The sequence below is a fragment of the Oncorhynchus mykiss genome, chromosome 31 (assembly GCF_013265735.2).
Source record: "Oncorhynchus mykiss isolate Arlee chromosome 31, USDA_OmykA_1.1, whole genome shotgun sequence".
In the NCBI taxonomy this organism is placed as follows: Eukaryota; Metazoa; Chordata; class Actinopteri; order Salmoniformes; family Salmonidae; genus Oncorhynchus; species Oncorhynchus mykiss.
The window spans coordinates 17348696-17371299 of NC_050571.1; the positions used below are offsets into that span (position 1 = coordinate 17348696).

At 42.5% G+C, this 22604-nt stretch overlaps 1 protein-coding gene across 1 annotated transcript in view; it reads right to left on the reverse strand.

The window, feature by feature from the left end:
* Window positions 1–1213: 1213 nt before the first annotated feature.
* gpc3 (glypican 3) overlaps window positions 1214–22604 on the reverse strand; it is a 358923-nt gene continuing 337532 nt past the window's right edge. Inside the window, exon 8 of the mRNA XM_036969955.1 lies at window positions 1214–1717. Within this exon, the coding sequence (XP_036825850.1) occupies window positions 1533–1717 (185 nt within the window). The 3' untranslated portion in view covers window positions 1214–1532. The remainder of the gene's footprint in view (window positions 1718–22604) is intronic.

Genomic DNA, 22604 nt, shown 5'->3' on the forward strand with positions numbered 1-22604 from the left:
AGAGAGAGAGAGAGTGGTGGAGACAGAGGAGAGAGAGAGGAGAGAGTTAGAGGAGATCAGAGAGAGAGAGTGGTGGAGACAGAGGAGAGAGAGGAGAGAGAGAGGAGATAGGAGAGAGGAGATCAGAGAGAGAGAGAGTGGTGAAGACAGAGGAGAGCGAGAGGAGAGAGTTAGAGGAGATCAGAGAGAGAGTGGTGGAAACAGAGGAGAGAGAGGAGAGAGTTAGAGGAGATCAGAGAGAGAGAGTGGTGGAGACAGAGGAGAGCGAGAGGAGAGAGTTATAGGAGATCAGAGAGAGAGAGAGTGGTGGATACAGAGGAGAGAGAGAGGAGAGAGTTGGAGGAGATCAGAGAGAGAGAGTGGTGGAGACAGAGGAGAGCGAGAGGAGAGAGAGTCAGAGATGTCTGTCCACTCTGTGAGTTCTGAGTCCTCTTCACCCGAAATAACAGAACACCTGTAGCTCCTCTAGGGATGAGAGTCTCAGCTCTAAGGACCTCAGACAGTTACTTTGTCACAACACCAGGTTTAGTCTAGATGGGTTAGCTGTAGTGGAGGGGGATTCCCTATGAGGAAAGAGTAATGGGAGCACTTAACCAGAATGAGAGGAGGCCAGATGGGAGGGAAGGAAAAGGCCATAGTCACTTATTTACATGGTGCATTGGGTTTATCTAGACCAGTTGGATGGCCTGGCAGTCGAAGACAAAGGACATCCATGAGTCTCTATTCAGCAAGCAGAGTTTTAAACAGATTAAGAGGACAGTTCATTCACAAAGAGCTGACACAGAAAGTCCCATGTCAGCTTTGGACGAGTCATTGAACTGTTCTGTACACGGGAGGCCTCAGTAGTAATGCCATCTTAATACTGTCAAAACAATGTCTGGCTATGTTTGTGGAATCTCAGAATCAGTCTGCTGTGGAGAGAGAGGAGAGAGAGGGGAGAGAGGCGAGAGAGGAGAGAGAGGTAGAGGTGAGAGAGAGAGAGGAGAGAAGAGAGAGAAGAGAGAGAAGAGAGGAGAGAAGAGAGGAGAGAGAGGAGAGAAGAGAGAGAAGAGGAGAGAGAGAAGAGAGAGAAGAGAAGAGAGGAGAGAGAGAAGAGAGGAGAGAGAGAAGAGAGGAGAGGGAAGAGAGAGAAGAGAAGAGAGAGAAGAGAAGAGAGAGAAGAGAGGAGAGGAGAGCGAGGAGAAAGAAGAGCGAGGAGAAAGGAGAGAGAGGAGAGAGGAGAGAGAGAGGATAGAGGAGAGAGAGGAGATATATAGAGAGGTGAAGAGAGAGGAGAGAGGAAAGAGAGGATAGATAGGTGGGAGGCATGGGAGGCCTCAGTAGTTATGTCATCTTAATAGTGTCAAAACAATGTCTGACTATGTTTGTGGAATCTCAGAATCAGTCTGCTGTGACCCCCAGGGCTGCACTATATATATATTTTGGAGGGGTTGGTTACAGCAGAAGACACATTTCCGTCTCTTATAGATTAATAAATTATTCTTCTTCTGAAAGCTGTGGGTGAGAAGCAGGGATGGATCACTGATTACTGGTCACTGGTGCCCAAGCAGCAGCAGGAGGAGAAGGAAGAGTGTCAGAGGGAGAGCCCCGTCCAGGTGACTCAGAACCAGGACAGTCGCAGACGAAGACGGCCCTCCCGCCCTGTCGGAAGTGAGCTGAGGGGTCAGCAAATGGTCATGGAACGTGAAGTCATCCATAGCCAGGTTATCTGCCAGATCTAAGACAGAGATAGACCGGGAGACAGACGGACAGACAAGGAGACAAACAGACAGACCAGGAGACAGACGGACAGACAGGGAGACAAACAGACAGACCAGGAGACAGACAGACAAGGAGACAAACAGACAGACCAGGAGACAGACAGACAGACAAGGAGACAGACGGACAGACAAGGAGACAAACAGACAGACCAGGAGACAGACAAGGAGATAAACAGACAAATCAGTAGACAGACAGGCAGGCAGACAGGCAGACAGACAGACAGACAGACAGACAGACAAACAGACAGACAGGCCAGGAGACCAGAGAGGAGTGGGAGAAGAACGAGAATTATTAGAGACATAGAAAGAACAGTACAGTAATGATTAGAACAAACATTGTCTCTCATGTTGAATAACCTATGTGGTATAATCTTGAATAACCCATGATGTTGAATAACCCATGATGTGAATAACCCATGATGTGAATAACCCATGATGTATGATGTTGAATAACCCATGTTGTATGACGTTGACTAACCCATGATGTGAATAACCCATGATGTGAATAACCCATGATGTATGATGTTGAATAACCCATGATGTATGACGTTGACTAACCCATGATGTTGAATAACCCATGATGTATGACATTGACTAACCCATGACATTGAATAACCCATGATGTTGAATAACCCATGATGTTGAATAACCCATGATGTGAATAACCCATGATATTGAATAACCCATGATGTTGAGTAACCCATGATGTTGAATAACCCATGATGTGAATAACCCATGATGTATGACATTGACTAACCCATGATGTTGAATAACCCATGATGTTGAATAACCCATGATGTTGAATAACCCATGATGTATGACATTGACTAACCCATGATGTTGAATAACCCATGATGTTGAATAACCCATGATGTTGAATAACCCATGATGTATGACATTGACTAACCCATGATGTTGAATAACCCATGATGTTGAATAACCCATGTGGTATGATGTTGAATAACCCATGTGATATGATGTTCAATAACCCATGTGGTATGATGTTCAATAACCCATGTTGTATGATGTTGAATAACCCATGTGGTATGATGTTCAATAACCCATGTGGTATGATGTTCAATAACCCATGTTGTATGATGTTCAATAACCCAAGTGGTATGATGTTCAATAACCCATGTGGTATGATGTTCAATAACCCATGTGATATGATGTTCAATAACCCATGTGGTATGATGTTCAATAACCCATGTTGTATGATGTTGAATAACCCATGTGGTATGATGTTCAATAACCCATGTGGTATGATGTTCAATAACCCATGTGGTATGATGTTCAATAACCCATGTTGTATGATGTTCAATAACCCATGTGGTATGATGTTCAATAACCCATGTGGTATGATGTTCAATAACCCATGTGGTATGATGTTCAATAACCCATGTGGTATGATGTTCAATAACCCATGTGGTATGATGTTCAATAACCCATGTGGTATGATGTTCAATAACCCATGTGGTATGATGTTCAATAACCCATGTGGTATGATGTTCAATAACCCATGTGGTATGTCCATCCTTCGTGTGATGCCTTATGCAGCTGTAAAAACAACATTACATTGGAGGAACAGAAAAGAAAACTTGCCCTGCACACAGAGGCCTGGTGTGGACAGTATATTAGATCGACATTTGTAATAGGTCTAATAGGACTATACCAGTTTATTATAGCAGTGTATTATAACAGGTTAATATAACAGTTTATAATAATCTGGTAAAATAAACTGGTATAATAACAGGTTATTATAACAGGATATTATAACAGGTTATTATGACAGCTTATTATAACAACTTATTATAACGGCTTATTATAACAGGTTATTATTATACCAGCTTATTATAACAGGTTATTATACCAGCTTGTTATACCAGCGTATTATAACAGGTTATTAAAACAGGTTATTATAACAGGTTGTTATAGCAGCTTATTATAACAGGTTGTTATAACAGCTTGTTATAACAGCTTATTATAACAACTTATTATAACGACTGATTACAACAGGTTATTAAAACAGGTTAATATAACAGGTTAATAACAGGTTGTTATAACAGCTTATTATAACAACTTATTATCACGGCTGATTACAACAGGTTATTAAAACAGGTTAATATAACAGGTTATTATGCCAGGTTGTCATAACAGCGTATTATAACAGGTTATTATAACAGGTTGTTATAGCAGGTTATTATAACAGCTTATTATAACAGGTTATTATGCCAGGTTGTCATAACAGCGTATTATAACAGGTTATTATAACAGGTTGTTATAACAGCGTATTATAACAGGTTATTATAACAGGTTACTTACTATACTACCCATCATCATACAGTTGCAACCAAATAGTTTATGTTGGCACCCTTGCACTTTTATTCTATAATTGCATATAACTGTTCAAATACGTTGAAATGGAAAAGCAGATTTTGGTTTCCACACCTTGTTATTGGATTTTCAATATGACAGAGCTACATTTTCAGAAGTTTACAGTTTAAACCATCAATAAAATGATTGGGACCACAGAGTTAGTACTTGGTTGCACAGACTTATCCGCTGACAAATGCTTCTGTAGCCATCAATGAGCTTGACCTTTCTACAGGCAATGTGGCAAAATGTTCTTTAAAGATTTGATTCTCACCCGCGGCTGCTATCTCTTACATCATGTTCTTTAGCCTCAGCAGCTGTTACTGATGCAGAACACTCTTCTCTCTCTCTCTCACCCTGTCTCTCTCACCCTGTCTCTCTCTCTCGCCCTGTCTCTCTCTCTCTCTCTCTCTTTCTCCTGTCCGTCTCTTCCCACACTCATTCCGTGGTGCTTTGTCTGGGAGAAAGCCATGATGGAGACAGAAATATGAAAGGTGAGTGAGTTATGAAAAAGGTCAATAGGATATCAGTAATGAAGGGCTACTATAGTGAGGCACGCCAGCTATGTGTGGATCTGTCTCCTGTCACGCCAGCTATGTGTGGATCTGTGTCTTGTCAGGCCAGCTGTGAAGCATCTCTCCTGCTCCCAGACACACAGACAACCACACACACAATACCCACGAGCAGCAGCTAATTTCTCACATAGCTCCCTCTCATTGTCATAGAGCCAGAGCAACACACAAGCATACACTCACACACAATCACACATACATACAGTACACACATACATACAGTACACACAATCACACATACATAACACTCACACACAATCACACATACATACAGTACACACATACGTACAGTACGCACAATCACACATACATACAGTACACACAATCACACATACATACAGTGCACACAATCACACATACATACAGTACACACAATCACACATACATACAGTACACAAAATCACACATACGTACAGTACAAACAATCACACATACATACAGTACACACAATCACACATACATACAGTGCACACTATCACACATACATACAGTACACACAATCACACATACATACAGTACACACAATCACACATACATACAGTACACAAAATCACACATTCATACAGTGCACAAAATCACACATACATACAGTACACACAATCACACATACATACAGTACACACAATCACACATACATACAGTACACAAAATCACACATACATACAGTACACACAATCACACATACATACAGTGCACACAATCACACATACATACAGTACAATCACACATACATACAGTACACACAATCACACATACATACAGTACACACAATCACACATACATACAGTACACACAATCACACATACATACAGTACAATCACACATACATACAGTACACACAATCACACATACATACAGTACACACAATCACACATACATACAGTACAATCACACATACATACAGTACACAAAATCACACATACATACAGTACACACAATCACACATACATACAGTACACCCAATCATACATACATACAGTACAATCACACATACATACAGTACACACAATCATACATACATAACACTCACACAAAATAACACATACATACAGTACACACAATCACACATACATACAGTACACCCAATCATACATACATAACACTCACACAAAATAACACATACATACAGTACAGACAATCACACATACATACAGTACACACAATGACACATAAATACAGTACACACAATGACACATACATACAGTACAAACAATCACACATACATACAGTACAGACAATCACACATAAATACAGTACACACAATGACACATACATACAGTACAGACAATCACAAATACATATAGTACACACAATCACACATTCATACAGTACAATCACACATACACACAGTACACAAAATCACACATACATACAGTACACACAATCACACATACATACAATGCACAAAATCACACATACATACAATCACACATACATAACACTCACACACAATCACACATACATACAATACACACAATCACACATACATACAGTGCACATAATCACACATACATACAGTACACACAATCACACATACATACAATACACACAATCACACATACATACAGTGCACACAATCACACATACATACAGTACACACAATCACACATACAGACAGTACACACAATCACACATACATACAGTACACACAATCACACATACATACAGTACACACAATCACACATACAGACAGTACACACAATCACACATACATACAGTACACACAATCACACATACATACAGTACACATAACACACATGCACACGTGCTCCCGATCCGAGCACCTAAAATAACTGATAGCAACAGACTGAATTAGTTGACACATATGATCTGTGGTTAGTTTTGCCCCCAGTTCAGAGAGACGGTTCCTGTAGCTGATCCACAGGGAGGAAGTGGCTGTGATCAGAGTAGCAGGCAGGGCTTTTATTAATACTGGACTAAAGTGAGTGAGAGCTGGGATCCTCTCAGGAAGAAAGAGAGGATCCAGCTGTCTCAGGGGTCCCTGATGCCCATAAGCCCAACGCAGCCAGCTCAGGTACCATCTCAACCAGCAGCCAGCCCAGCCAGCTCAGGCACCATCTCAATTAGAGGTCGACCGATTAAGATTTTTCAACGCCGATACTGATACCGATTATTGGAGGACCAAAAAAATCCGATACCGATTAATCGGACGATTTTTATTTATTTATTTGTAATAATGACAATTACAACAATACTGAATGAACACTTATTTTAACTTAATATAATACATCAATAAAATCGATTTAGCCTCAAATAAATAATGAAACATGTTCAATTTGGTTTAAATAATGCAAAAACAAAGTGTTGGAGAAGAAAGTAAAAGTGCAATATGTGCCATGTAAAAAGCGTTACCCATGCAGAGCAAGGGGAACAACTACTCCAAGTCTCAGAGCGAGTGACGTTTGAAACGCTATTAGCGCACACCCAGCTAACTAACTAGCTATTCCACATTGGTTACACCAGCCATTAGGCTGATAGGCTTGAAGTCATAAACAGCGCTGTGCTTGCGAAGAGCTGCTGGCAAAACGCACGAAAGTGCTGTTTGAATGAATGCTTACGAGCCTGCTGCTGCCTACCATCGCTCAGTCAGACTGCTCAATCAAATCATAGACTTAATTATAACATAACACACAGAAATACGAGCCTTTGGTCATTAACATGGTCGAATCCGGAAACTATCATCTCGAAAACAAAACATTTATTCTTTCAGTGAAATACGGAACCGTTCGGTATTTTATCTAACGGGTGGCATCCCTAAGTCTAAATATTCCTGTTACATTGCACAACCTTCAATGCTATGTCATAATTACGTAAAATTCTGGCAAATTAGTTCACAATGAGCCAGGCTGCCCAAACTGTTGCATATACCCTGACTCTGCGTGCAATGAACGCAAGAGAAGTGACAATTTCACCTGGTTAATATTGCCTGCTAACCTGGATTTATTTTAGCTAAATATGCAGGTTTAAAAATATATACTTCTGTGTATTGATTTTAAGAAAGGCATTGGTGTTTATGGTTAGGTACAGTCGTCCAACGATTGTGCTTTTTTCGCAAATGCGCTTTTGTTAAATCATCCCCCAGCGTTGCATTGATTATACGCAACGCAGGACACGCTAGATAAACTAGTAACCATGTGTAGTGATTATGTGATTATGTGATTGATTGATTGTTTTTTATAAGATAAATTTAATGCTAGCTAGCAACTTACCTTGGCTTCTACTGCATTCGCTCCTTATGGAGTGCAATGAGAGGCAGGTGGTTAGAGCATTGGACTAGTTAACTGTAAGGTTGCAAGATTGGATCCCCCGAGCTGACAAGGTGAAAATCTGTCGTTCTGCCCCTGAACGAGGCAGTTAACCCACCGTTTCTAGGCCGTCATTGAAAATAAGAATGTGTTCTTAACTGACTTGCCTAGTTAAATAAAGGTACATAAAAAAATATATATAAATATTTTTTTAATCTGCAAAATCGACGCCCAAAAATACCAATTTCCGATTGTTATGAAAACTTGAAATCGGCCCTAATTAATCGATCGACCTCTAATCTCAATCAGCAGCCAGGCCAGGCACCATCTCAACCAGCAGCCAGCCCAGCCAGCTCAGGCACCATCTCAACCAGCAGCCAGCCCAGCCAGCTCAGGCACCATCTCAACCAGCAGCCAGCCCAGCCAGCTCAGGCACCATCTCAACCAGCAGCCAGCGCAGCCAGGCCAGGCACCATCTAAACCAGCAGCCAGCCCAGCCAGGCCAGGCACCATCTCAACCAGCAGCCAGCCCAGCCAGCTCAGGCACCATCTCAACCAGCAGCCAGCCCAGCCAGCTCAGGCACCATCTCAACCAGCAGCCAGCCCAGCCAGCTCAGGCACCATCTCAACCAGCAGCCAGCCCAGCCAGCTCAAGCACCATCTCAACCAGCAGCCAGCCCAGCCAGCTCAGGCACCATCTCAACCAGCAGCAAGCCCAGCCAGCTCAGGCACCATCTCAACCAGCAGCCAGCCCAGCCAGCTCAGGCACCATCTCAACCAGCAGCCAGCCCAGCCAGCTTAGGCACCATCTCAACCAGCAGCCAGCCCAGCCAGCTCAGGCACCATCTCAACCAGCAGCCAGCCCAGCCAGCTCAGGCACCATCTCAACCAGCAGCAAGCCCAGCCAGGCCAGGGACCATCTCAACCAGAGGAAGAGGGAGGTAAATAAATAAATCTCAAACGCTGCTACTGCTGAAAACCTCCTCTGAATTACTTTGCAATTACGACAGCAGTTGAATGGAGGCCAGAGGACAATTCACTTCGTTCTCCTCTATCCTCTGACAGAGGCAGTCGACATTCTTCTAGGCTCCAAAAGGACGATTAGTCATTGCTAGCCAAGGTGCAATTCAATACAGCTTTTATATACATTCTGGATGAGGGGAGGGGTGTGTGAAGCTATGTGTGAATGGATGAGTTAGTGAGGTGTGTGTGTGTGTGTGTGTGTGTGTGTGTGTGTGTGTGCGCGTCTAGTAACTAGTAAGACCATTGGCTGTACAAGGCTGGCGTGAGTAAAAAAATCTCAGACAGTGAAAAAAAAGCCCTGAAATACACAAGGGACAAATCCATTAAAAAAAGTCTCTCTCGCTAGTTTAAACACTTGTACATGAACGGCACCACAGGCAGGCCTTGTTCGGCAGGCTCTGAAAAACCCAACTGGCTCTGGACACTGCAGATCCCCTGCACTTATTTTCCGGAGACTAGCAGGGACTAATAATATCCTGTTATAATTAGTGATGAACACCTGTGTGTGTGTGTGTGTGTGTGTGTGTGTGTGTATGTATGTATGTATGTATGTATGTATGTATGTGTGTTTGTGTGTGTGCGTGTTTCTCTCTCTCTCTCACACACACACAAAAGGCAACAAGAGACAGAGGAGATAGACCTGGGCCTTTTACTCTCTCCAGAGACTTTGAGGGAGAGAGGGAGGGGGGGAGAGAGAGGGAGAGAGAGAGAGAGGGAGGGAGAGAGAGAGAGAGGGAGGGAGGGGGACAGACAAGCAGAGAGAGACATAATTAGGCATATAGATGGATAGGCCTGGCTATAAATAGAGCAATAACCCCTGTGGTGATTAATGTGACTAATGTGGACCTTTTCGCCTCACAGTAGAGGCAAAACCTGTTTCCCATTCGACACACACAGACAGATCCCTTTTAGGAGTATCACTCCCAGAGGGACGCCACCATGCCTACCTAGCCTGGTAGCTTTATCGCAGCCCTACAAGCTCCACTTACAACGCAGACAGAAGGTCAAGAGTCCACCCATTGATTGGTTATGGTAGGCCCAGGAACGGGGCTCATCGAAAATGCACTATATCTCACTTACATAAGTTAACCCAAAGAAACACAAAGCCCTTCTAATTATTCTTGCTTTAAGCCCCATTTTATAGCTGGCCATTAGAGGGAGAACAGAAAAATCAAATCAACGTTTATTGGATGGAAAGATCACATCTAGACATTGTGGTTTGAGGGAGCCTGCGTGTATGCCTGAAAGGTCAAGCAGTGGATTCAATGTGTGTGTGCGTGTGTGTGTGTGTCTGTGTGTGTGTGTGTGTGTGCGCATGCGCAAGAGAGTGTGTCTCTGTGGTGTGTGTGTGTGTGAGTGTCACTGTGGTGTGTGCAGCATTCAACCGAGCCAAAGCCTGAGGCCTTTCCAAAGCTTCTCTGTCCTACAGTTAGTTAGCCATACTACAACCTCTTCACTTTGATGCAATTAGTTAGCCATACTACAACCTCTTCTCTTTGATGCAGTTAGTTAGCCATACTACAACCTCTTCTCTTTGATGCAGTTAGTTAGCCATACTACAACCTCTTCTCTGTCATGCAGTTAGTTAGACATACTACAACCTCTTCTCTTTGATGCAGTTAGTTAGCCACACTACAACCTCTTCTCTGTCATACAGTTAGTTAGCCATACTACAACCTCTTCTCTGTCATACAGTTAGTTAGCCATACTACAACCTCTTCTCTTTGATGCAGTTAGTTAGCCATACTACAACCTCTTCTCTGTCATGCAGTTAGTTAGACATACTACAACCTCTTCTCTGTCATACAGTTAGTTAGCCATACTACAACCTCTTCTCTTTGATGCAGTTAGTTAGCCATACTACAACCTCTTCTCTGTCATGCAGTTAGTTAGACATACTACAACCTCTTCTCTTTGATGCAGTTAGTTAGCCACACTACAACCTCGTCTCTGTCATACAGTTAGTTAGCCATACTACAACCTCTTCTCTGTCATACAGTTAGTTAGCCATACTACAACCTCTTCTCTTTGATGCAGTTAGTTAGCCATGCTACAACCTCTTCTCTGTCATGCAGTTAGTTAGCCATACTACAACCTCTTCTCTGTCATGCAGTTAGTTAGCCATACTACAACCTCTTCTCTGTCATACAGTTAGTTAGCCACACTACAACCTCTTCTCTTTGATGCAGTTAGTTAGCCATACTACAACCTCTTCTCTTTGATGCAGTTAGTTAGCCATACTACAACCTCTTCTCTGTCATACAGTTAGTTAGCCATACTACAACCTCTTCTCTGTCATACAGTTAGTTAGCCATACTACAACCCATTCTCTGTCATACAGTTAGTTAGCCATACTACAACCTCTTCTCTTTGATGCAGTTAGTTAGCCATACTACAACCTCTTCTCTTTGATGCAGTTAGTTAGCCATACTACAACCTCTTCTCTGTCATGCAGTTAGTTAGCCATACTACAACCTCTTCTCTGTCATGCAGTTAGTTAGCCATACTACAACCTCTTCTCTGTCATGCAGTTAGTTAGCCATACTACAACCCATTCTCTGTCATACAGTTAGTTAGCCATACTACAACCTCTTCTCTTTGATGCAGTTACTTAGCCATGCTACAACCTCTTCTCTGTCATGCAGTTAGTTAGCCATACTACAACCTCTTCTCTGTCATACAGTTAGTTAGCCATACTACAACCTCTTCTATGTCATACAGTTAGTTAGCCATACTACAACCTCTTCTCTTTGATGCAGTTACTTAGCCATGCTACAACCTCTTCTCTGTCATGCAGTTAGTTAGCCATACTACAACCTCTTCTATGTCATACAGTTAGTTAGCCATACTACAACCTCTTCTCTTTGATGCAGTTAGTTAGCCACACTACAACCTCTTCTCTGTCATGCAGTTAGTTAGCCACACTACAACCTCTTCTCTTTGATGCAGTTAGTTAGCCACACTACAACCTCTTCTCTTTGATGCAGTTAGTTAGCCACACTACAACCTCTTCTCTGTCATGCAGTTAGTTAGCCACACTACAACCTCTTCTCTTTGATGCAGTTAGTTAGCCATACTACAACCTCTTCTCTTTGATGCAGTTAGTTAGCAATACTACAGCCTTTTTTCACAACAAGGCAAAAACTGCTACAGCTCATCTAGTGGTTGATCATAGGATATCACTATTTATGAAAGATTATCAAAACTTTACATTGTCTAAAATCATAAACAGTTTACATTTGGGTCATTTAGCATACACTCTCAAAGTTTGGTTGCAAAAATATAAATATAAATGTCCATAGTATTGATTTTCCCTCTACGGTCAAGTGGACTTCATTTTTGTTTTTTTAGCTGTTTATGTAGTTACTTGGGTCAGTACGTGGAATGTTAGTCTCCAAAAACAGGTGCTTCTTATGAAACTGAACGGGGAAATGGTTTGGATTGCAGCTACATTGGCAGACGATGGTTGCATTCCAAATGGCACCCTATTATCTACAAAGTACAATATTTATAAGCATTTCGCTACACTCGCAATAACATCTGCTAACCATGTGTATGTGGCCAATAAAATGTGATTTGACTTTTGACCACTTTTGACCATGGAGTGTACTTTGTAGAGAATAGGGTGCCATTTGGGATGCAGATTTATGAGCACATAAAACACCTGAGCAAGTAGAATTTCATCAAGAGGGGAAAGGATCTGATGAGGATGTGATGAGAATCTGATGAGGATCTGATGAGAATCTCAGGGTCATAAGATCTGATGAGGATCTGATGAGGATCTCAGGGTCATAAGATCTGATGAGGATCTGATGATTATCTCAGGGTCATAAGATCTGATGAGAATCTCAGGGTCATAAGATCTGATGAGGATCTCAGGGTCATAAAATCTGATGAGGATCTCAGGGTGATATGATCTGATGAGGATCTGATGAGGATCTCAGGGTCATAAGATCTGATGAGAATCTCAGGGTCATAAGATCTGATGAGAATCTCAGGGTCATAAGATCTGATGAGGATCTCAGGGTCATAAGATCTGATGAGGATATCAGGGTCATGAAATCTGATGAGAATCTCAGGGTGATATGATCTGATGAGGATCTCGGGGTCATGAGATCTGATGAGGATCGGCTGAGAATTGCATGAGGATCTAATGGCGATCGGATGAGGATCTGATGAGGATCGGATGAAAATCGCATGAGGATCTCAGGGTCATAAGATCTGATGAGAATCTGATGAGGATCTCAGGGTCATAAGATCTGATGAGAATCTGATGAGAATCTGATGAGGATCTCAGGGTCATAAGATCTGATGAGAATCTGATGAGAATCTGATGAGGATCTCAGGGGCATTAGATGTGATTAGGATCCGATGAGGAGCACAGGGTCATATGATATGATGAGGAGCTGATGAGAATCTGATGAGGATCTCAGGGTCATAAGATCTGATGAGAATCTCAGGGTCATAAGATCTGATGAGGATCTGATGAGAATCTGATGAGGATCTCAGGAGCATTAGATCTGATTAGAATCTGATGAGGTTCTCCGGGGCATTGGATCTGGTTAGGATCTGATGAGGAGCTCAGGGTCATAAGATATGATGAGAATCTGATGAGAATCTGATGAGGATCTCAGGGGCATTAGATCTGATTAGGATCTGAGAATCTGATGAGGATCTGATGAGTATCTCAGTAAAGATCTGATGAGGAGCTCAGGGTCATACGATATGATGAGGAGCTGATGAGAATTTGATGAGGATCTCAGGCTCATAAGATCTGATGAGAATCTGATGAGGATCTCAGGGGCATTAGATCTGATTAGGATCTGATGAGGAGCTCAGGGTCATATGATATGATGAGGAGCTGATGAGAATCTGATGAGGATCTCAGGGTCATAAGATCTGATGAGAATCTGATGAGGTTCTCCGGGTCATAAAATCTGATGAGGACCTCAAGGTCATAAGATCTGATAAGGATCTGATGAGGATCTCAGGATCTCAAGTAACGCTAATATTTTATCCTTTGTCTTCTGGAGCTGTCGTACCGTGGAATGATCAGTTAATTTCAATGTTCCACACAGCAACCTGGTAGAAATCTATGACTAACCTCTGTTGTCATAGACATGTTTGTGGGGGTATCCTTGGCTTGAAGCAGTTTGTTAATACTCTGGAAATACTGTAACAATGAAACTAAAAAGTACAGAACAAATACACAATTAATTGATGACATTAGGCATTAGGTCTTATCTTGGAGTTAGCCATGGGGTGGAGGGTGATATGTGTGTTCAGTGCATTCAGAAAGTATTTGTAACACCCTGACCGTAGATTGCTTTGTATGTTTCTATTTTTGTTTGGTCACGGTGTGATTTGGGTGGGCATTCTATGTTTGTATGTCTAGGTTTTTGCATTTCTATGTTTCGGCCGGGTATGGTTCTCAATCAGGGACAGCTGTCTATCGTTGTCTCTGATTGGGAACCATACTTAGGTAGCCTGTTTTTCCACTTTTAGGTGTGGGTAGTTGTGTTTCTGTTTAGTGTTGGTTTCACCTTGCAGGACTGTTTCGGGTTTTCCTTTTGTTATTTTTGTATTCAGTGTTCAGTTCCTTAAAATAAAGATGAACATGTATCCCGCTGCATTTTGGTCTGACGATTCCTCTTCTTCCGATGAAAGCCGCTACAGTATTCATATCCCTTGACTTATTCCACATTTTGTTGTGTTATAGCCTGAATTGCAAATGGATTAAATATACAGTACCAGTTCAGCGTTTGGACACACCTACTCATTCAAGAGTTAAGAGTATTTCTTTATTTTGTACTATTTTCTACATGGTAGAATAATAGTGAAGACATCAAAACTATGAAATAACACGTCAGGAATATATTTGAGATTCTTCAAAGTAGCCACCCTTTGCTTTGATGACAGCTTTGAATACAAAAATAAAGAAAAACCCCGGAATTAGTAGGTGTGTCCAAACTTTTGACTGGTACTGTAGAAAGATTTATTTGGTTAAAAACATGTTTAGAAATGTATTCAAATTGATAGAAAATGAAATACAGAATTACGTTACATGACCAAAAGTATGTGGACACCTACTCATCAAACATCTCATTCAAAAATCATGGGCATTAATATGGAGTTGGACCCTCCTTTGCTGCTATAACAGCCTCCACTCTTCTGGGAAGGCAGTCCACTAGATGTTGGAACATTGCTGAGGGGACTTGCTTCCATTCAGCCACAAGAGCATTAGTGAGATTGGGCACTGATGTTGGGCGATTAGGCCTGGCTTGCAGTCAGCGTTCTAATTCATTCCAAAGGGGTTCGATGGGGTTGAGGTCAGGGCTCTGTGCAGGCAAATCATGTTCTTCCACACAGATTTCGACAAACCATTTCTGTATGGACCTCGCTTTGTGCATGGGGGCATTGAAATGCTGAAACAGGAAAGGGCCTTCCCCAAACTTTTGCCACAAAGTTGGAAGCACAGTATTGTCTAGAATGTCATTGTATGCTGTATAAGATTTCCCTTCACTAGAACTAAGGGTAATAGCCTGAATCATGAAAAATAGCCCCAGACCATTATTCCTCCTCCACCAAACTTTACATTTGGCAATATGCATTCGGACAGGTAGTGTGCTCCTGGCAAACCCAGATTTGTCGGTCTGACTGCTAGATGGTGAAGCGTGATTCATCACTCCAGAGAAAGTGTTTCTACTGTTCCAGAGTCCAGCCGACACTTGGCATTGCGCATGGTGATCATAGGCTTGTGTGCGGCTGCTCGGGCATGGAAACCCATTTCACGAAGCTCTCGACGTACAGTTTGGAACTCAGTAGTGAATATTGCAATCTTCAGTAAAGCCATTCTTCTGCCAATGTTTGTCTATGGAGATAGCATGGCTGGGTGCTCAATTTTATACACCTGTCAGCAATGGGTGTGGCTGAAATAGATGAATCCACTAATTTGAAGGGGTGTCCACATTCTTTTTTATTTATAGTGTATCTAATTTACGTAAGTATTCACACCCATGAGTCAATACCTGTTAGAAGCACCTTTGGCAATGAATACAACTGTGAGTCTTTCTGGGTAAGTCTCTAAGAGCTTTGCACACCTCAATTTTCTCCTATCACAGCCATTAAACTCTGTAACTGTTTTAAAGTCACCATTGGCCTCATGGTGAAATTCCTGAGTGGTTTCCTTCCTCTCCGGCAACTGAGTTAGGAAGGACACCTGTATCTTTGTAGTGACTTGGTGTATTGATACATCATCCAAAATGTAATTAATAACTTCACCATGCTCAAAGGGATATTCAATGTATGGTGCCATTCTTTGTGAGGCGTTGGAAAACCTCCCTGGTCTTTGTGGTTGAATCTGTGTTTGAAATTCACTCTTTGACTGAGGGACCTTACAGATAATTGTATGTGTTGGTGCAGAGATGAGCTATTCATTCAAAAATCATGTAAAACACTTATTGTACACAGAGTGAGTCCATGCAACATATTATGTGACTTGTTCAGCACATGTTTACTCCTGAACATGTTTAGGCTTGCCACTACAAAGGGGTTGAATACTTATTGACTCAAGACATTTCAGCTTTTCACTTTTAATTAATTTGTAAAGATTTCTAAAATCATAATTCCGCTTTGACATAATGGGGTATTTTGGTGTTGGCCAGTGACATAAAATCTCAATTTAATCAATTTTAAATTCAGGCTGTAACACAACAAAATGTGGGAAAAGTCAACGGGTGTGAATACCTTCTGAAGGCACTGTACGTGTATGTTTATTGCCTTGTTGTGTAAAAGCTTTGGCCACATTCCGTTAGTTATTGTGCAGGTCATGTGATCGAACAGACGGGGCCCAGCTGGGGTTGTTGCTTGTGGGGATCAGAGAAGAATGGGTGTGGGGTGGTGTCCGTTCGTCGATGGGCCAACAGGCCTGGAATCTGAGCGTCTTCCTCCACACCCACGGCACTCTGAGAGGCTGGGAAGGCCTGGGCCAAGAACAACGATCCGCCCAGAGGAGGGTGAACGGCTGGCCACAGAGCAGCCGGCAACAGCTCTGGCTCAGAGCTCCGCTCTGCTCTTCTCTGCCCTCCCCGCCTCCACAGCACTTACTGTTATTGTAGCAGAGAAACCCTCCCACACCAAGGGTATGGCAGGTGGAGAAAGAGGGAGGAGAGGGAGAGAGGGATGTGGAAAAGAGAGGGAGAAAAAAATAATTATAGAAAGAGAGGAGATAAGAAGAGTCAGGGGAAACAGTAAAAATATAGAGAGGAGTGAGAGGGTTAAAGACAGAGAGGAGTGAGAGGGTTAAAGACAGAGAGGAGTGAGAGGGTTAAAGACAGAGAGGTATAGAGAGTCAAGAGGGGCAGAGGGAGGAGAGCGGGAGGAAAGAGAGAGAGATAGATGAGAGAGGGGGGAGTGAGTTCATATGGCTGCCTTGCTATATCCTCGTCTTACATGGCAGAAAGTATGACTGTATGTATGAGTTAGTGATAATTGATTATTCTGCTAAGGAGGGACACCCATGGCTGTATCAGCTTCAAGCCAACATTCCGACCGCCTTCTCAATAGTGGCTTTGTGGGATAAATACAAGTCAACACCTATTAATTAAAACGGCCAGTGTGGGACTGCATATGTCCCAAATGGCCCCCTATTTCCTTTATTTGACCAGGACCATTAGGGAGGCAGCCTGGGTGAGTCCCAGTGGTGTCAGAGAGGGGATGACCAGCATACATCTCTCTCTCTCTATCTCTCTCTCTCTCTCTCTCTCTCTCTCTCTCTCTCTCTCTCTCTCTCTCTCTCTCTCTACTCATTCTGTGGTGCTTTATCTGGGAGAATGCCATGATGGAGACAGAAATACGAAGGGTGAGTGAGTTACAGAGAAAATTAGAATGCTATTTGGCCCTAAACAGAGAGTGCACAGTGGCAGAATACCTGACCACTGTGACTGACCCAAACTTAAGGAAAGCTTTGTCTACGTACAGACTCTGTGAGCATAGCCTTGCTGTTGAGAAAGGCCGCCGCAGGCAGACCTGGCTCTCAAGAGAAGATCGGCTATGTGCACACTGCCCACAAAATGAGGTGGAAACTGAGTTGCACTTCCTAACCTCCTGCCAAATGTGTGACCATATTAGAGAGACATATTTCCACCAGATTACACAGATCCACAAAGATTTCGAAAACAATCCCGATTTTGATAAACTCCCATATCTACTGGGTGAAATACTACAGTGTGCCATCTCAGCAGCAAGATTTGTGACCTGTTGTCACAAGAAAAGGGCAACCAGTGAAGAACAAACACCATTGTAAATACAACCCATATTTATATTTATTTATTTTCCCTTTTCTACTTGAACCATTTTCACATCGTTACAACACTGTATATATACATAATATACATTTGAAATGCCTTTATTCTTTTGGAACTTTTGTGAGTGTAATGTTTACTGTTCATTTTTATTGTTAATTTCACTTTTGTACATTATCTACTTCACTTGCTTTGGCAATGTTAACATATGTTTCCCATGCCAATAAAGCCCCTTGAATTGAATCGAGTTATGAGAAAGGTCAATAGGATATCAGTAATGAAGGGCTACTACAGTGAGGCACGCCAGCTATGTGTGGATCTGTCTCCTCTCTCCATTCCTTCTCCTCATCCCCTGCTTTCCTTTCCTCTCTCTCTCTCTCTCTCTCTCTCTCTCTCTCTCTCTCTCTCTCTCTCTCTCTCTCTCTCTCTCTCTCTCTCTCTCTCTCTCTCTCTCTCTCTCTCTCTCTCTCTCTCTCTCTCTCTCTCTCTCTCTCTCTCTCTCTCTCTCTCTCTCTCTCTCTCTCTCTCTCTCTCTCTCTCTCTCTCTCTCTCTCTCTCTCTCTCTCTCTCTCTCTCTCTCTCTCTCTCTCTCTCTCTCTCTCTCTCTCTCTCTCTCTCTCTCTCTCTCTCTCTCTCTCTCTCTCTCTCTCTCTCTCTCTCTCTCTCTCTCTCTCTCTCTCTCTCTCTGCGCTCCCAATTAGATTTACTCTCAATGTATTTATAGGTCACAGTCTCAGAGAGAAGATAGACAGAAAGATAGACAGACAGAAAGAGACAGAGACTGGAAGAAAGAGAGACATGAATTCAAAGATAACACAAATTCCTCTGGAGCCAGTTACAGTTCAATGCAGGGCGAGTAGGTGGAGAGCAGGCAAGGGCTTGGTCAGGATGGGAGCTGTGCTCTAACAGTACAGGCCACGCCCGTAAATCTCCCAGCTCACCGCACCGCAGAGGACGGCGCTGACAAGAGTTCAGAAATCAGCAGAGTGTGATTGGTGGGGAAGGTTCCAGAAAGGCAGAACAAGGGAAGTTCTTCTCAGCAAGAGAGGAAGAGATAGGGGGATGAGGGATAGAGAGGGTGATAAGGTAGACAGAGGGGAGAGATCGAGAGAGAAGGATAGAGAGAGGCGAGAGACTCTCCTAACAGTGGACTCCATGGAGCAGGAATGTGGGAGCGGTCCTGGAGCTAGGCTCAGGACTCTGGAAGGTCCTGGGTGAGGCTTCTGGCTTCCCCTTTGACCCTCTATAGAACTCAACGAAGCTAACAACACAGACACATTGCTCTTCTGCTTGCTTTTCAACCTCGTTGAAAATCTGAGGAACAAAGTCTGACCTCAAATGCTACATGTTTTACCTTCATATACAGAAATGCTGTCAACCTAGTTCACCTCAACCTAAATCTCAGTCTCACCCGTGTGACAATAATAACATTCCTGTTTGGGTTATCTCATTCATACCTGCTCTTGTTCAATATCTACAAAACAGGGAGTATCTCCAACACAGGGAGTATCTCCAACATAGGAAGTATCTCCAACACAGGCAGTATCTCCAACACAGGGAGTATCTCCAACACAGGAAGTATCTCCAACACAGGAAGTATCTCCAACTCAGGAAGTATCTCCAACATAGGGAATATCTCCAACACAGGATGTATCTCCAACACAGGATGTATCTCCAACACAGGAAGTATCTCCAACACAGGAAGTATCTCCAACACAGGAAGTATCTCCAACACAGGAAGTATCTCCAACACAGGAAGTATCTCCAACACAGGAAGTATCTCCAACACAGGGAGTATCTCCAACACAGGGAGTATCTCCAACACAGGAAGTATCTCCAACACAGGAAGTATCTCCAACACAGGCAGTATCTCCAACACAGGGAGTATCTCCAACACAGGAAGTATCTCCAACACAGGCAGTATCTCCAACACAGGGAGTATCTCCAACACAGGAAGTATCTCCAACACAGGAAGTATCTCCAAAACAGGAAGTACTGTTGGGTTATTAGATGTGAATAACTTATTTGACACGTGTCATCTCAATAGCAGTTCTGTCCTGTCATGGTGGAGCAACCTACTCTATTTAGCCGGGGAGACAATTTGAGGGTCTGACAGTACATATAGAGCTCCCATTGTAGCCAAATGATCCATTTGAGCATTCTAGTAGTCAGACTGTGGTTCCCATTAGGAGCTTGAAGCTTATTATGGTCAAAATTGTGGCTGCACCATACAGCACATTAGAAAGAGAGATAAACAGAGAGTGCACAGTGGCAGAATACCTGACCACTGTGACTGACCCAAACTTAAGGAAAACTTTGACCACGTACAGACTCAGTGAGCATAGCATTGCTATTGAACTGCCATAGGCAGACCTGGCTCTCAAGAGATGATCGGCTATGTGCTCACTGCAAACAAAATGAGGTGGAAACTGAGCTGCACTTCCTAACCTCCTGCCCAATGTATGACCATATTAGAGAGACATATTTCTCTCAGATTACACAGATCCACAAAGAATTCGAAAACAAATCCAATTTTGAAAAACTCCCATATCTACTGGGTGAAATTCCACAGTGTGCCATCACAGCAGCAAGATTTGTGACCTGTTGCCACGAGAAAAGGGCAACCAGTGAAGAACAAACACCATTGTAAATACAACCCATATTTATGCTTATTTATTTTATCTTGTGTCCTTTAACCATTTGTACATTGTTAAAACACTGTATATACAGTGCCTTGCGAAAGTATTCGAACCCCTTGAACTTTGCGACCTTTTGCCACATTTCAGGCTTCAAACATAAAGATATAAAACTGTATTTTTTTGTGAAGAATCAACAACAAGTGGGACACAATCATGAAGTGGAACGACATTTATTGGATATTTCAAACTTTTTTAACAAATCAAAAACTGAAAAATTGGGCGTGCAAAATTATTCAGCCCCTTTACTTTCAGTGCAGCAAACTCTCTCCAGAAGTTCAGTGAGGATCTCTGAATGATCCAATGTTGACCTAAATGACTAATGATGATAAATACAATCCACCTGTGTGTAATCAAGTCTCCGTATAAATGCACCTGCACTGTGATAGTCTCAGAGGTCCGTTAAAAGCGCAGAGAGCATCATGAAGAACAAGGAACACACCAGGCAGGTCCGAGATACTGTTGTGAAGAAGTTTAAAGCCGGATTTGGATACAAAAAGATTTCCCAAGCTTTAAACATCCCAAGGAGCACTGTGCAAGCGATAATATTGAAATGGAAGGAGTATCAGACCACTGCAAATCTACCAAGACCTGGCCGTCCCTCTAAACTTTCAGCTCATACAAGGAGAAGACTGATCAGAGATGCAGCCAGGAGGCCCATGATCACTCTGGATGAACTGCAGAGATCTACAGCTGAGGTGGGAGACTCTGTCCATAGGACAACAATCAGTCGTATATTGCACAAATCTGGCCTTTATGGAAGAGTGGCAAGAAGAAAGCCATTTCTTAAAGATATCCATAAAAAGTGTTGTTTAAAGTTTGCCACAAGCCACCTGGGAGACACACCAAACATGTGGAAGAAGGTGCTCTGGTCAGATGAAACCAAAATTGAACTTTTTGGCAACAATGCAAAACGTTATGTTTGGCATAAAAGCAACACAGCTGAACACACCATCCCCACTGTCAAACATGGTGGTGGCAGCATCATGGTTTGGGCCTGATTTTCTTCAGCAGGGACAGGGAAGATGGTTAAAATTGATGGGAAGATGGATGGAGCCAAATACAGGACCATTCTGGAAGAAAACCTGATGGAGTCTGCAAAAGACCTGAGACTGGGACGGAGATTTGTTTTCCAACAAGACAATGATCCAAAACATAAAGCAAAATCTACAATGGAATGGTTCAAAAATAAACATATCCAGGTGTTAGAATGGCCAAGTCAAAGTCCAGACCTGAATCCAATCGAGAATCGGTGGAAAGAACTGAAAATTGCTGTTCACAAATGCTCTCCATCCAACCTCACTGAGCTCGAGCTGTTTTGCAAGGAGGAATGGGAAAAAATTTCAGTCTCTCGATGTGCAAAACTGAGAGAGACATACCCCATGCGACTTACAGCTGTAATCGCAGCAAAAGGTGGCGCTACAAAGTATTAACTTAAGGGAGCTGAATAATTTTGCACGCCCAATTTTTCAGTTTTTGATTTGTTAAAAAAGTTTGAAATATCCAATAAATGTCGTTCCACTTCATGATTGTGTCCCACTTGTTGTTGATTCTTCACAAAAAAATACAGTTTTATATCTTTATGTTTGAAGACTGAAATGTGGCAAAAGGT